The 15,384-nt window shown below is 42.1% G+C and overlaps 1 protein-coding gene across 4 annotated transcripts in view; it reads right to left on the bottom strand.

Annotated features, from left to right (window-relative positions):
- The window catches only part of LOC109896168 (neural proliferation differentiation and control protein 1-like), a 41,053-nt gene extending 25,669 nt beyond the window's left edge, over window positions 1-15,384 (bottom strand). For 2 of the 4 annotated variants that reach the window (XM_031829708.1, XM_031829709.1), the window contains exon 1: window positions 14,913-15,384. In XM_031829708.1, the coding sequence (XP_031685568.1) occupies window positions 14,913-15,015 (103 nt within the window). In that variant the 5' untranslated portion in view covers window positions 15,016-15,384. The remainder of the gene's footprint in view (window positions 1-14,912) is intronic. The other 2 variants (XM_020490446.2, XM_020490448.2) reach the window with 1 other exon arrangement.

Genomic DNA, 15,384 nt, shown 5'->3' with positions numbered 1-15,384 from the left:
AGGTTTTTTAAATAGGCTACATTGAGGAACTATTGTCATTCTCAATGGATGTAAAAAACAGACTTAGTTTACTTGCTGTTTGAGTTGAAGAAAACATTTCTTTGCGAAGCTCCACAGCTCATTAGTGGTGGTGAGTTAAGACAATCAGAAATACTATCAGATCCCCCAAATGGGAACATTTATAAGCCTACAATTGCTCGCAGGCCAGGTAGCCTAGGCCTACTTCTATGCGTAATCAGGCCAGGTAGCCTAGGCCTACTTCTATGTGTAATCAGGCCAGGTAGCCTAGGCCTACTTCTATGTGTAATCAGGCCAGGTAGCCTAGGCCTACTTCTATGTGTAATCAGGTGCGTGTCCTTACTCAACATTGACAGGAGCGCTCCTAACAAAACACAATGAATAAATTGACAACTCGGAAACAGTGAAATAAATCAAAACCTGTTTCTCACAAGTGTAGCCTAGGTTGTGCGATCTGCAAACAACGTGTCCACTCCGACAATGAGAACATTAAGAGACTAATAATAATACATAATAATATTATTATTGAATGCATTAACAGAAATGACAGTAACCAAACAAACATTGTAGATTAGAAGTTATGGTAATTAACGGTAAATGTACGACAGGTGAGGCATCCCTGCGGCCTACTGAGACAGGCATCAATTAAGACATGCAATAAAACATTACTTTTTTTGTTGCAACTGATCGACTACCAAATTCTCGGTCGACCAACAGCCTATTGACCAAACAATCGACCATTCAACTGACTGGGATCAGCCCTAAAGTATCTTTAAAATGTCAAATAGTATTTGAACCCAGGTTCACTAGCAGCTCATCTACTGAATGCAAATCTACTCTGACAGAAGAGGGGAATGCAGTAGTACGATATCTCCTACTGAGCCCAACCCACAGTGGGTCAAGACTGTCTGACATGACAGTGTTTTATGCCTATGAACTGTCTGCCAGAGTCAATTACATTCAAACTACTACAGACCTTTGATTTAGAACAATGCCAATCGTTTTCTGGAGAACTCTCCAATGAATTCATGATCAGAATTCTAATTTAACTGACTCAAACTGAAATTAAACCACTGCTTGGGGATTATCAAAGCAATCGGGAAGTGGAACGGAACAGTATTAAAATGAAAACCCAAAGAAAAAGCTTTTTATAGTCGACAGTCCCCTCCAACTCTCACTCAATTTATGCTCAGTGATATTGCCAATGTGAATGATTTAAACCATGTTTCCTTCCTCAGTGCCAGCTGAGCTGCTCTCTCCATTCTGTAGTGTCTATCTACATGTGCAATGCCCTCTGGCTCCACAACCTGCCGCGTATCTCCTCCACAACCTGCCGCGTAGCTACTCCACAACCTGCCGCGTAGCTCCTCCACAACCTGCCACTCCACAACCTGCCGCGTAGCTCCTCCACAACCTGCCGCGTAGCTCCTCCACAACCTGCCGCGTAGCTCCTCCACAACCTGCCGCGTAGCTCCTCCACAACCTGCCGCGTAGCTCCTCCACAACCTGCCGCTCCACAAACTGCCGCGTAGCTCCTAAACAACCTGCAGTGTAGCTCCTCCACAACCTGCCACTTCACAAACTTCCGCTTAGCTCCTAAACAACCTGCCGCGTAGCTCCTCCACAACCTGCCACGTAGCTCCTAAACAACCTGCCGCGTAGCTTCTAAACAACCTGCCGCTCCACAAACTGCCGCATAGCTCCTAAACAACCTGCCGCGTAGCTCCTAAACAACCTGCCGCGTAGCTCCTACACAACATGGCGCGTAGCTCCTACACAACATGCCGCGTAGCTCCTACACAACATGCCGCATAGCTCCTACACAACCTGCCGCGTGGCTCCTACACAACCTGCAGTGTGGCTCCTAAACAACCTGCCGCGTAGCTTCTAAACAACCTGCCGCTCCACAAACTGCCGCATAGCTCCTAAACAACCTGCCGCGTAGCTCCTAAACAACCTGCCGCGTAGCTCCTACACAACATGCCGCGTAGCTCCTACACAACCTGCCGCGTGGCTCCTAAACAACCTGCCGCGTGGCTCCTAAACAACCTGCCGCGTGGCTCCTTAACAACCTGCCGCGTGGCTCCTTAACAACCTGCCGCGTGGCTCCTTAACAACCTGCCACGTAGCTCCTAAACAACCTGCCGCGTAGCTCCTCCACAACCTGCCGCGTAGCTCCTCCACAACCTGCCGCGTAGCTCCTCCACAACCTGCCGCGTAGCTCCTAAACAACCTGCCGCATAGCTCCTAAACAACCTGCCGCGTAGCTCCTAAACAACCTGCCGCGTAGCTCCTAAACAACCTGCCGCGTAGCTCCTAAACAACCTGCCGCGTAGCTCCTAAACAACCTGCCGTTACCTATTAGGGCTGGTGATCCTCAGGGCCAGACCAGCCAGGCTGGGAGGTGCTGTCAGGAGGCCAGATGTGAGGAAGCCGTAATTAAGCCCTATGTACCCAGGGCGGTGTTGGTGTTGGCACTAATCTGAAAACATGACAGGCAGCCTCCGTCCATCAAGAGTCTTCCATTTACAAATAGGAGGCTTTGTCTCTGTCAAGCTGTCGATCTGCTTGAGCAATGTCAACAGGAAGAGACCATTCACTGCCAAAAGGACAGACTGATTAGAATCCTCCTTTTGGCAAGTTGGTTACTATCAAGACGTAGGCCATGCCCTAAATGACACCCTATTTCCTATATAGTGCACTACTTTTGCTCAGGGCCAATAGGGCACTATATAGGGAACAGGGACACACAGCCTGACTCTACATGGGACTCCGCCTTACTTGTAGCATAGAGAAAATTATATATTGGATCCGTGTCACACTTCTGCTCTATTGGAAGTCTTTTTAAATTAAACCGTTGTCATGTCTTTGGCTATGCAGGATTAAGTGATATGACATGCTATTCTATAAAATAATTTCTCCGTAATTAATATTACCCGATTGAGCTAATCATGTAAATGTAATTAACTAGAGCCGGGGCACCACAAAATAATATTTATAGAGCTGTTATCTTCCGAATAAACTCTTAAAGACCTAGTAATATTTTACATCAATAGCAGTCAATATTAATCGTCACCTTAATTCAATCTCATCTGAAAGTTGTAAATTCTTGGTTATCTTCACGAACCCTGGCTAACAAGTTGAATCAGCAATGCAAAATTGGGTTTAATTATTTATTTACTAAATACCTCACTAATCACACAGAATTACACATACATATAATTCATCGTAACTTGATTAAAAATTACGTCATAAAGGAAATCGTCCCTAGCGGGCAGAACAGATATGACAGCTTGTTACACAAAAGGAAAGGGGGCTGGGTTTGAGTGAAAGAGCGGGAAGACTGAGTAACAAAGGAAGAAGCTGTGCTATCATAAAGGAAAATGCAATAAATATTTACTCTGAGCTGCGCTTCAGTAGGTTGGTGGTAGATGGAAGGCCGTGTTGCCAAACCGAGTCCTTTGAAGAATGTCTCTGGTGGTCAGTTGGATACGTTGTAGTAACGTTGTTGTGTGATAGACGGGAATACTCTGTCTGTTCCTTCCTAACCCTCGTTTGCAGCTGTTGTTGCTAACTCAACGGCTAGGAGGTATCACTTCTGTAGTGAATAAGAGTTCAAAGTTCATACAATTCGCAACCAAAGCTCACGCTGATGTTGGCTTCGTTCTGTAGTTAATATCTGAACCATTTTGACATCGGACCGTCGTCCTCACATCCTCAGAACAGGAGGTTACATTTTCGTCAAGGCTTTATATAGTGGAGCGAGAAGGGTGTGTCTGAAAAGTTTTATAACCCATGACTCTTCACAGGGTCGGGCCACTGATTGAGCAGAGCCCAATTCTCACATTTTAGAAGCTAAAATCACATTTCATCCCATCATGAATAATTTCATATTCAAACATTTGAATTGAACAACAATTCCATGTGAATCCGATAACTCTGATGTGTAGACTTTCCACTGTAGAGTTGATGTCATCTTATCATTGATGAGAATGTCTCAGATGACAACCAAACTGACATCATATTCATTAAGAACCACCGCATATGTTCAATTGGTCGGATTACCAGAATATAGTTCATTTCCCCTCACCTTCTGATGTTCCCAGAATCTCTATGTTAACCAAGGGGTTTGCAAATGTAAAAGAGAGGAAAAAGGAGGGAAGAGGTATTTATGACTGTCATGAACCTACCCCCAGGCCAACGTCATGACACCGTGATAATCATTTTTTTTTCTATACACACAGTATGTGTGACAACATGCCTCGTTGTGCATCTCTTGTAAGGCTGTCTCAGATAATGAGTTATTGTCATTAAGTATTGTATTTAAAACCTTTTTCAGTTTGGGTCCCTTCTAGCTGTGGTTGATGGCACCATATTGGTTTGAATGACACAAGCCAGTGATGCATATATTAGTTAGATATTCCCTATTGATAGCAGGACACAATACATTAGAGACAGAGAAAAGGTTGCAGCTGCCACTCGTGATGCTGCTGCTCCAGTTTCAAATGTCCTGCCTGCGGCTATGGAACCATGACCTGTTCACCGAACGTGTGTGTGTCTCTCCCTCTGCCTGGTTCGTCTCTAGGTTTCTTCCTAGGTTACTGCCTTTCTGGGGAGTTTTTCCCAGCCACCGTGATTCTACATCTGCATTGCTTGCTGTTTGTGGTTTTAGGCTGGGTTTCTGTACAGCACTTTGTGACATTGGATGTAAAGGGCTTTATAAATACATTTGATTGATCTCCCATCTGCAGTACTCTGCAAGTGCCACAGTTAAAGGGTAAATTAAAACAGTCCTCCTGAGGTTCTCGCTCTCTGTATTGGTTGTTACTATAATGAACAAAAATATAAACTCAACATGCAACAATTTCAAAGATTTAACTGAGTTACCGTTCATATAAGGAAATCAGTAAATAGAAATAAGTTCATTAGGCCCCTATGGATTTCACATGACTGGGCAGGGGGAGCCAGGCACAGCCAATCAGAATGAGTTTTTCCCCCTCAAAAGGGTTTTGTTACAGACAGAAATACTCCTCAGTTTCATCAGCTGTCCGGGTGGCTGGTCTCAGATGATCCTGAAGAAGCTGGATGTGGAGGTCTAGGGCTGGCATGGTTACACATGGTCTGTGGTTGTGAGGCTGGTTGGACATACCACCAAATTCTCTAAAACAATGTTGGAGAAGGCTTATGGTAGAGAAATTAACAATACATTCTCTGTCAACAGTTCTGGTGGACATTCCTGCAGTCAGCATGTCAAATGCACGCTCTTTCAAAACATCTGTGACATTGCATTGTGTGACAAAACTGCACATTTTAGTGGCCTTTTATTGTCCCCAGCACAAGGTACACCTGTGTAATGATCACGCTGTTTAATCAGATTCCTGATATGTCACACCTGTCAGTTGGATGGATTATCTTGACAAAGGAGAAATGCTCAGTAACAGGGATGTAAACAAATTTGAGCTGGTTCTGTAAAATTTCCCCCCCTGCTCTCTCCTCCTCCTCCCCTTAATCCCATCTGAAACTAACATGCGTCCCAAATGGCACCCTATTCCCTGTATACTGCACTACTTCAGACCAGTGCCGTTTGGGATGCACCCAGGACACAAGGGCAACACAAATATGAGTCATAATGTAGCTCAGTGCTCTAATGTAATTATTCTGTCACATTTTCTCAAAATGCTCTTTGTTTGTCGAGTTGCTGGTTGGGGCTGCAAAAGATCAATGTCTTATTTGAACATGTTGTCTCTTGGTTTTGGAACTGGCCTGAAATGGGCTACTGTTGGCCCTATGCGTCTAGCGGCCATGGTCTCCGAATAGGCTGCTTTTGGCCCGACATGTACACTATATATACACACACACCACTTCAACCACTTAGTGAAGAGAAACAAATGGCAGAAGAATGGCCTTACTGCAGAGGTCAGTGACTTTCAACGTGGCACTGTCATAGGATGCCACCTTTCCAACAAGTCAGTTCATCAAATGCCCTTGTCAACTAAGTGCTGTTATTGTGAAGTGGAAATGTCAAGAAGCAACAACGGCTCGGCCGCGAAGTGGTAGGCCACACAAGCTCACAGAATGGGACTGCCGGGTGCTGAAGCACATAGTATGTAGTATGCATCTGTCCTCGGTTGCAACACTCACTACCAAGTTCAAAACTGCTTCTTGAAGCAATGTCAGCACAATAACTATTCGTCTGGAGATCATGAAATGGGTTTCCACGGCTGAGCATTATTTAACCAGGTAGGCCAGTTGAGAACAAGTTCTCATTTACAACTGCAACCTGGCCAAGATAGTGCAAAGCAGTGCGACACAAACAAAAGAGTTACACATGGGATAAACAAACGTACAGTCAATAATACAATGGAAAAGTCTTTATACAGTGTGCGCAAATGTAGTAAGATTAGGGAGGTAAGGCAATAAATAGGCCATAATGGCAAAATAATTACAATTTAGCAGTTAAACACTGGAGTGATAGATGTGCAGAACAGAGGTCGACCGATTATGGTTTTTCAACGCTGATACCGATTATTGGAGGGCCAAAAAAAGCTGATACCGATTAAATCGGACAATATTTTTATATATATATATTTGTAATAATGACAATTACAACAATACTGAATGAACAATGAACTTATTTTAACTTAATATAATACATCAATAAAATCATTTTAGTCTCAAATAAATAAAACATGTTCAATTTGGTTTAAATAATGCAAAAACAAAAGTGTTGGAGAAGAAAGTAAAAGTTCAATATGTGCCATGTAAAAAAGCTAACGTTTCAGTTCCTTGCTCAGAACATGAGAACATATGAAAGCAGGTGGTTCCTTTTAACATGAGTCTTCAATATTCCCAGGTAAAAAGTTTTAGGTTGTAGTTATTATAGGAATTATAGGACTATTTCTCTCTATACCATTTGTATTTCATATACCTTTGACTATTGGATGTTCTAATAGGTACTTTAGTATTGCCAGCCTAATCTCAGGAGTTGATAGGCTTGAAGTTATAAACAGCGCAATGCTTGAAGCATTGTGAAGAGCTGCTGGCAAACGCAGTAAAGTGCTGTTTGAATGAATGCTTATGAGCCTGCTTCTGCCTACCACCGCTCAGTCAGACTGCTCTATCAAATCATAGACTTAATTATAATATAATAACACACAGAAATGCGAGCCTTAGGTCATTAATATGGTCAAATCTAGAAACTAATTAAAAAAACAAAATGTTTATTCTTTCAGTGAAATACGGAACCGATCCATATTTTATCTAACGGGTGTCATCCATATGTCTAGATATTGCTGTTACATTGCACAACCTTCAATGTTATGTCATAATAAACATAATAAAAAAATATACTTCTGTGTATTGATTTTAAGAAAGCCATTGATGTTTATGGTTAGGTACATTCATGCAACGATTGTGCTTTTTTCGTAAATGCGCTTTTGTTATTAAATCATCCCCCATTTGGCGAAGTTGGCTGTCTTTGTTAGGAAGAAATGGTCTTCACACAGTTCGCAACGAGCCAGGCGGCTCAAACTGCTGCATATACCTTGACTCTGTTGCACAGAGTGCAAGAGAAGTGACACAATTTCCCTAGTTAAAAAACTATTAATGTTAGCAGGCAATATTAACGAAATATGTAGGTTTAGAAATATATACTTGTGTATTGATTTTAAGAAAGGCGTTGATGTTTATGGTTAGGTACACATTGGTACAACAACAGTGCTTTTTTCGCGAATGCGCTTGTTAAATCACCCGTTTGGCAAAGTAGGCTGTGATTCAATGATAAATTAACAGGCACCGCATCGATTATATGCAACGTAGGACAAGCTAGATAAACTAGTAATATCATCAACCATGTGTAGTTAACTAGTGATTATGTTAAGACTGATTGTTGGTTAATGCTAGCTAGCACCTTACCTTGCTGCACTCGCATAACAGGTAGTCAGCCTGCCACGCAGTCTCCTCGTGGAGTGCAATGTAATCGGCCATGATCAGTGTCCAAAAATGCTGATTACCGATTGTTATGAAAACTTGAAAATCGGCCCTAATTAAAATCGCCCATTCCTATTAATCGGTCGACCTCTAGTGCAGAAGATGAATGTTCAAGTAGAGATACTGGGGTGCAAAGGAGCAAAAAAATAAGGGTGAGGTAATTGGGTGGGCTATTTACAGATGGCCTATGTACAGGTGCAATGATTGGTAAGCTGCTCTGACAGCTGATGCTTAAAGTTAGTGAGGGAGATAAGTCTCCAGCTTCAGTGATTTTAGCATTTTTCCCCTATCATTGGCAGCAGTGAACTGGAAGGAAAGGAGGCCAAAGAGGAGTTGGCTTTGGGGGTGACTAGTGTATATATATATATATATATATACATACATACACACCTGCTGGAGCGCGTGCTACGGGTGGGTGCGGCTATGGTGACCAGTGAGCTGAGATAAGGCAGGGCTTTACATAGCAAAGACTTATAGATGACCTGGAGCCAGTGGGTTTGGCGATGAATATGAAGTGAGGGCTGCATATCTCTTGCCATATTTAAGGTGGACATTTTGTGTCCTTGTTTAGCTTTGCAGAATGCCACAGTGAATCACAGGAGAGAAGATACAGTAAATTAATATGTAGTGTGAAAATAACTATCTGTGTTATTATACAATACACTCTGAAGGGGGGCTCAATGACTTTCAATGGTTCACATGTACTCACGCCTGTAGGTTGTCTCAGGTGAGATCAGATCGCACTCGCTACTAGACATTGTTCTGGGAATATTCAATGTCATTACCCTAGAAATAGATTTGATTTCAATGTTCAATACTGCAGACCAAATCACATCCCCAGTCGACTTTCCCTCCATATGCAGTAGCGATTGAGCCTGGCCACGCGGTTACTTCTGAGCCTGGCCACGCGGTTACTTCTGAGTCTGCAGTATAGCTCGCTCACTGACAAAATACCTGGAACAATTCTACGTAATACACTTGAGACCATGACCACTAGACCCATATATGCAGGGCTAACCGTAGTCTATTCCGAGACCATGGCACAATTGGCGTAGCGTCGTCCGTGTTTGACTTATGCACTTAATCTGCCATATGCAAGGAGGACAACGTGTCCTTGTTTAGCCATGCAGAATGTCACAGTGACATGAGAGAAGAGATACTAAAATGTTTTATTTTACCCCCTTTTCTCCCCAATTTCGTGGTATCCAATTGTTAGTAGTTACTATCTTGTCTCATCGCTACAACTCCCGTACGGGCTTGGGAGAGACGGAGGTCGAAAGCCATGCGTCCTCCGAAACACAAACCAACCAAGCCGCACTGCTTCTCAACACAGCGTGCCTCCAACCCGGAAGCCAGCCGCACCAATGTGTCGGAGGAAACACCGTGCACCTGGCAACCTTGGTTAGCTCGCACTGCGCCCGGCCTGCCACTGGAGTCGCTGGTGCACGATGAGACAAGGATATCCCTACCAACCAAACCCTCCCTAACACGGATGACGCTAGGCCAATTGTGCATCGCCCCACGGACCTCCCGGTTGCGGCCGGCTGCAACAGAGTCTGTGCGCGAAACCAGAGTCTTTGGTGGCACATCTAGCACTGCAATGCAGTGCCCTAGACCACTGCGCCACCCGGGAGGCCCTTAAAATGCTTTTTAAGGCAAAAATGTAAAAAATATATGACAAAGAACATTCCCTCTACAATATATTTTATTTTTCCCCATTATATTCTTAATGCACTTCATATTATTTCACCTCTGTTCATCCAGATTGGGCATAAAGCAATCCCTAGTCATGATGGGAAAAAATCACATAAAATGAATTAGTATTCATAAACAGAGTAGTAGTGTCTTTTGTGTTTTTGGTATTAAAAGCACAAATGTTATTTCCATCTGGTTACTGGAATGTTGATTTACCGATCAACATTAAAATGTTAAGTCAAACAGATTCATGCATTACAGAATACAGCCTAATGAATGATTGATAATACACACTAACATCCCTGATATCAGTAAATCATGAAGACTTAAATATAATTGATTCAAATGATTCCCATTGATCAGGGTTGTGTGACAGCGGCCGGGAATCAGTTAGGCTTCTATTCCAGTGCCTGACTAAATTATTAGACATGGTCCCCTGACTTACCTAGTTAAATAAATTTAAATCTTCATTTGAGGATGTGGTTGAAATGATCTTCATAGGATATAAGCGTTTCTGGGAACAGATCTCTGCAATGGACAATATAAGTCTCTCAAAAATAGGAACCTAATCATTCAAATTATTTTGGTTATAGTCTCTCTTCAGAATAGAAAGGAGGATTCAAGAAGAGCAAAGATGGTTTCAGACATGTCAAGTAGTCTATAAACGTCTTCTTACGTTACTTAAAAAATGTATCTAATATTAGAAACAGGACATGCATGACATCCTAGATGGTTGAAGCGTAACCATGGTTTGAGAGAGAGTACAGTGATGAGCTGTGAGAGTGAAGTGAGTTATTTAACATGCAGTATACCTACAACACCAGAGGTGTTATTCACAACAACAGCTGAGAGAGAGATGGAGCAGAGAGATTGAGAGACAGAAAGAACAAAAGAGCGAGAAAGAAATATGCTAGAGAGAAAGAGCACGAGACAGAGAGAGTCAGTCAAACACAGTGAATAAAGCTGGTCCTCCCAGTGCCAGCAGCAAACAACATCAGCAGAAAGCATAAAACATCTTACTGACATGTCAACAGGATTTCATCTTCAAGCCAGCGCTACTCTGACTACTTGGGGGAACGCAGCTATGCAAGACGCACACAGCACAGAGGACAGGTTTTGGAACCTCTAAATCTCACATTTGGTCATTCTTTTGTGAGACGATAAGATCTGAAAGCTACTGACAGGCAGCAAGCAGGCCAATTAGTTCACCATGTGTGACGTCAGTCGATTGACATTTTCCATTCACTTCCATACAACAAAACACTGGGCCAGGAAATACATGAAAAAACATATTAAGGTTTCTTAATGTTTAAATCAGTAAATATTTGTTTGTGTAAAAAAAGCCCTAAGACTGCCAGTCTAACAGCAAATCCATGAACTTCCTTTTGAGGCTAAAGCAAAAGACCTCTGCAGACGTGAGAGCATGTAAGACAACAAGAGGCAGGTGAGATGAAGAAACCAAATTTCGGTCTCGCTCCCAAAACCAACGCCTTCGGCGAAAGAAAGAGAACTGCAATGGTCGTGTTGCCCCGGTTACGCATCACAGCATCTAATAAACCTTGGCAGCTAACCTTTTCATTCATCCATCTCTCCTACCCCTTTCATCCACCTCTCCTCCTCTTGGGGCATCAGCAAAACAACAAATTCAACATCTCCACAGCGACAAAGCAATCGATTTCCCCCAGAAACGTTCTCTTCTCTCAACACTAAATGTCAATCCCCTTATTCTCAATTATCATTGATAGCCTTTTAATTGTGCTTCTGGTATTCCAAGTGGCATCTCTTCCAAGAAGAGTTGGACAAAGCCTATGGTTTCCTTGAACAGTCAGAGGTTGCATCCTATTTCTTACCCAAATGACTGGAGAAACAAACCCACATTATATATCTGAATTTTAACAAATGGGGCCTCCATCTGGCACTCTAAAACGTGACCAAAATGTTTCTCTCTAAAAACAGTCTTTTTGGACATAGAAGGTGAGAGTGTGTGCAGGATGGCAGTGCAAGCCCAGCACATGTCTTTTAAGGAGCAGAATACTATACAGCTGTAGTGCTCTCCTCTATGGCACTATAATCAGGTTATAATCTCCATTTTACAGCCTTAACAGAAGCCTGCGCTCTCCTCTCAGTCCTTCTATCCACAGCAGCACAGAGCTCACAGACCCAGGTTAAGTCCCAAATGACACGCTATTCCCTATATAGCAAACTACTTCTGACCACCCTTTGAGCTCTGGTCGAAAATAGTGCACTGTAAAATGGAAGGGGGTGCAAATTAGGACACCCCAGTCTGTCATTGCTACCTGTGCTTAAGAGCTCACAACAGCTTAGTTTCATTTCAGCAAGCCATGACACCCACCCTCTCAGGCTGTTCTGAAAGGGTTTCTGTAGTTAGAAACAGAATAATTCCTGCAACATTATCTTGTTAAAAGACATTAAGCTGAACTGATTGCACCTAAATTGGACATTGGTCATGTAAAATAACCCATGACCACCAACATGTGAAGTTCATATGGGTGTCAAATGAAAGCTACATGTTTTGGCATATATACACACACACACACACACAAATATACATATAGTTTACCCATTTTCCATCCTAAAAATGTAGAATTAGCAAAGGCTTCTGGTCAAACAGATAGAAAAAGGTATTAGTCTTAAAAGGTATTAGAAATACATCAAAACACAATAATATTGAAGACCCCTGCCAGCTAATATAACTACATTTGAAAGCTTCTGTAAGCTTAAGAAACATTACCTCATGCCTTGAAATTCTGTTACCAAAAAAAACATATCTTTAAGATCTTTTCTCATTTCTCTCATGAGGACGGAGGATAATGAAAGTTCACAGAGCTAACAAGTAAAGGTAGACCTATGAATTAATGGTTTTACTGATATCCATTTTGTTTATTAATTATTATGTGATTAAAACTCGACATTCCCAAAAAATAAAAAAATAAATAAATTGGTAACGGAATTTCTGCAATTGAATTGGCTACAATGGGGGAAGTCATAGTAGTCACAAACAGTTTGGTCAGCACAGTAGAGTCAGTAGATGTCAATGACTGGTTCAGATTTGGTCTTGCCCGGACCAATCAAATTTAGTCTTGCAGAGCTCATTAAAATAATAGCCAGCGTGTAGAATAATAACCAAATATGCAAAGGAGGATATTGCATATTTCTACCCTTGTGTACCTATTTAGGATACATCAACATGAGGAGAATGACATTCATATCCATAATTATGCATTTCTGTGTAGTACAGATCAGGGACATATGATGGAATTCCGTTATTGCAATTCCGTTAACAGGTGTAAATCCACTTCACTTACTGCATTTTAATAACCAAGAGTGTTTTAAAGTCAATGTATCATGTCATAGCTGACACCCTATTCTTTCTGCAGATGTCATTGAATCTTAATTCAGAGCAGATATTTTTGAAAACGTGGACACAAAGAAAACTGAGAAAGATTTTACCAAAATCATTTCACTAAATTCTGTATCTGCACAGTTCTTCCAGTAAATGTTTTTGTAAAATTATCAGTGTAAATTGTTAAAAGCTGTCCTTGTGCATAGAGTTGTATGATTTATTAACTTTGAAATCAATGTTTTTTGTTTGGGATACATTTTACACTGACTTGAGTCATTTCAATTTAGAAGGATTCATATAATATTCAATACATATAGTACCCAACATCTGATTTGAACCAAACATCCATTATGTTTGACACGAAGTAGGAAGCTGCAGCTTGGAGTATTGTTTATTCATATTATGTAATGTATTCTCAGGGAATGTGATAGTTTTTTCCCCCTTCAGAGAAATTAGTCATTAAAGCTCCATGCTCTACCAACTGAGCCACACGGAAACTCTGACCATTGACTTGAATAGGGATTCCCATTCTAGGGAATCTATTTATGTGGTTTCTCTGACAGAGGGAATGTGTTACAGGACAACCTAGAACAGGGTTCTCGAACCCTATTCCTGGAGAGCTACCCTCCTGGGGGTTTTCGCTCCAACCCAAGTTGTAACTAACCTGATTCAGCTTATCAACCCATTTTTTTTAATCCGGTGTGCTAGATTAGGGATGGAGCAAAATATACAGGGCACAGTTTCCTAAAGTATCTTTAGGCTAAACTCATCATTAGAACCTTCGTAGGAGCATCGTTAAATCTCCAAGCTGTTTCCCAAAACCATCATTAGTAAAGTTGCACTTTAAAACACGTGTTATTTACCGACTGCCTCAGACCAGTCGTAGAACAACAAAGTACGTCATTAGATGCATTTTAGCCCTTTATACACAGAAGATCTCTGCTGGTTTTTCTGACAGGGGGAATGTGTCACAGGACTGCATAAATACCATCACTGGAATGGACATAGTACCTCTGACCAATGACTTGAATAGGGGTAGTCTCTCTGACAGGGGGAGTGTGTCACAGAACAGCTTGCCTACTGATAGCCAGTTTCCATTTCACAACTAAGATAAGATACCTCACGGGTGACAATACATGACCTCACTATAGCCAAGTGTGTGTGTCCGTCCAAGGGTCTACATATGGATGATATGATACATGGTATCATTGTAATGCATTTTGCAGTCGTGTAGTCCAGGCTTGTAACCTAATAAAGGTTCCCGGCCTTCTGGTAATCATGCAAGGTAGTCACTGGTCAGTAACGGCCATTTCTTATGGTTCTGGTAATTACTGTTTAAGTGTGAGTATCCACAGACATGCCATACGTCACATCTTATCAGGTCATCCCCAGCCAGATGCGTCACCCCCTCCTCCAAGGTAATATGTCAGTGTTTGAGGTACACCATTTCAGATACATAGAATGTATTGAAACATGACCCAAATATCTCGTGTAGTCTGTGCTATGCACTATGAATTGAGCTATCCCCCCAAAAACTGAAGGGGGATTTAAAAACAAGCCTCACAGAAACCACAGGTGCTCTGAAGTTACGTGCTTAAACACAGAACATTCACAATGGGCATACACACCAATTGAAATATCACTTTTAAATTCTAAAATAGCCTATGGTCAGAAAACAGTCTTATTTTCATGAGTTGGTGTAGGCCTATCATATGTTACTATATGTTAGGGAACGTGGTAACATCTGCAAATATGTTTTAATTGACAGCATATGACATCATCCACATCAACTTTAATAAATGTCTGCAAAACATGCACGACTTCATATTAAAAGTGTTGTTCTTACCTGGCATGCAAGCGCTCATAGAAACGAAGATTGCAATGACAGCAACATGGGTTAGAATCGTAGCGGCGGGCCTGTGATCGACCCCTCTTCTCGGCGATAGCATGCTGCAAAGCGCTCCTACAACTGATAGAACAGAGTTGGGAGTCGGGGGTCGGTCATACCCCCATCCCCTTACTACAGAAGGAAGCTCAGGAAATGTGTTCAGTTCTGTATATATGTAGTCCGAGTGCGGAGTAGCGCTCAGTTGCAGTTATCAGATTCGGTAATAGAGCGATGGTGAACGATGCCGTCTCCTCTGTGTTTTGCGCAGGATCCCATTGAGTTGAGCGCTATATTGGGTGAAGCTTGAAGAAACGACGGTGAGGGCTGTTATTGCTGAGCTGTCGGTCTTTGGTGAGAGCGGTACGTAGAAGATGTCGTCACGACGCTCTCCTAATCCGTTGTGCCGTACGCATAGCCGCAATTACAGGCA

The sequence above is a fragment of the Oncorhynchus kisutch genome, linkage group LG8 (assembly GCF_002021735.2).
Source record: "Oncorhynchus kisutch isolate 150728-3 linkage group LG8, Okis_V2, whole genome shotgun sequence".
NCBI classification, from domain to species: Eukaryota; Metazoa; Chordata; class Actinopteri; order Salmoniformes; family Salmonidae; genus Oncorhynchus; species Oncorhynchus kisutch.
This window is presented reverse-complemented; position numbering and strand designations above follow the sequence as displayed.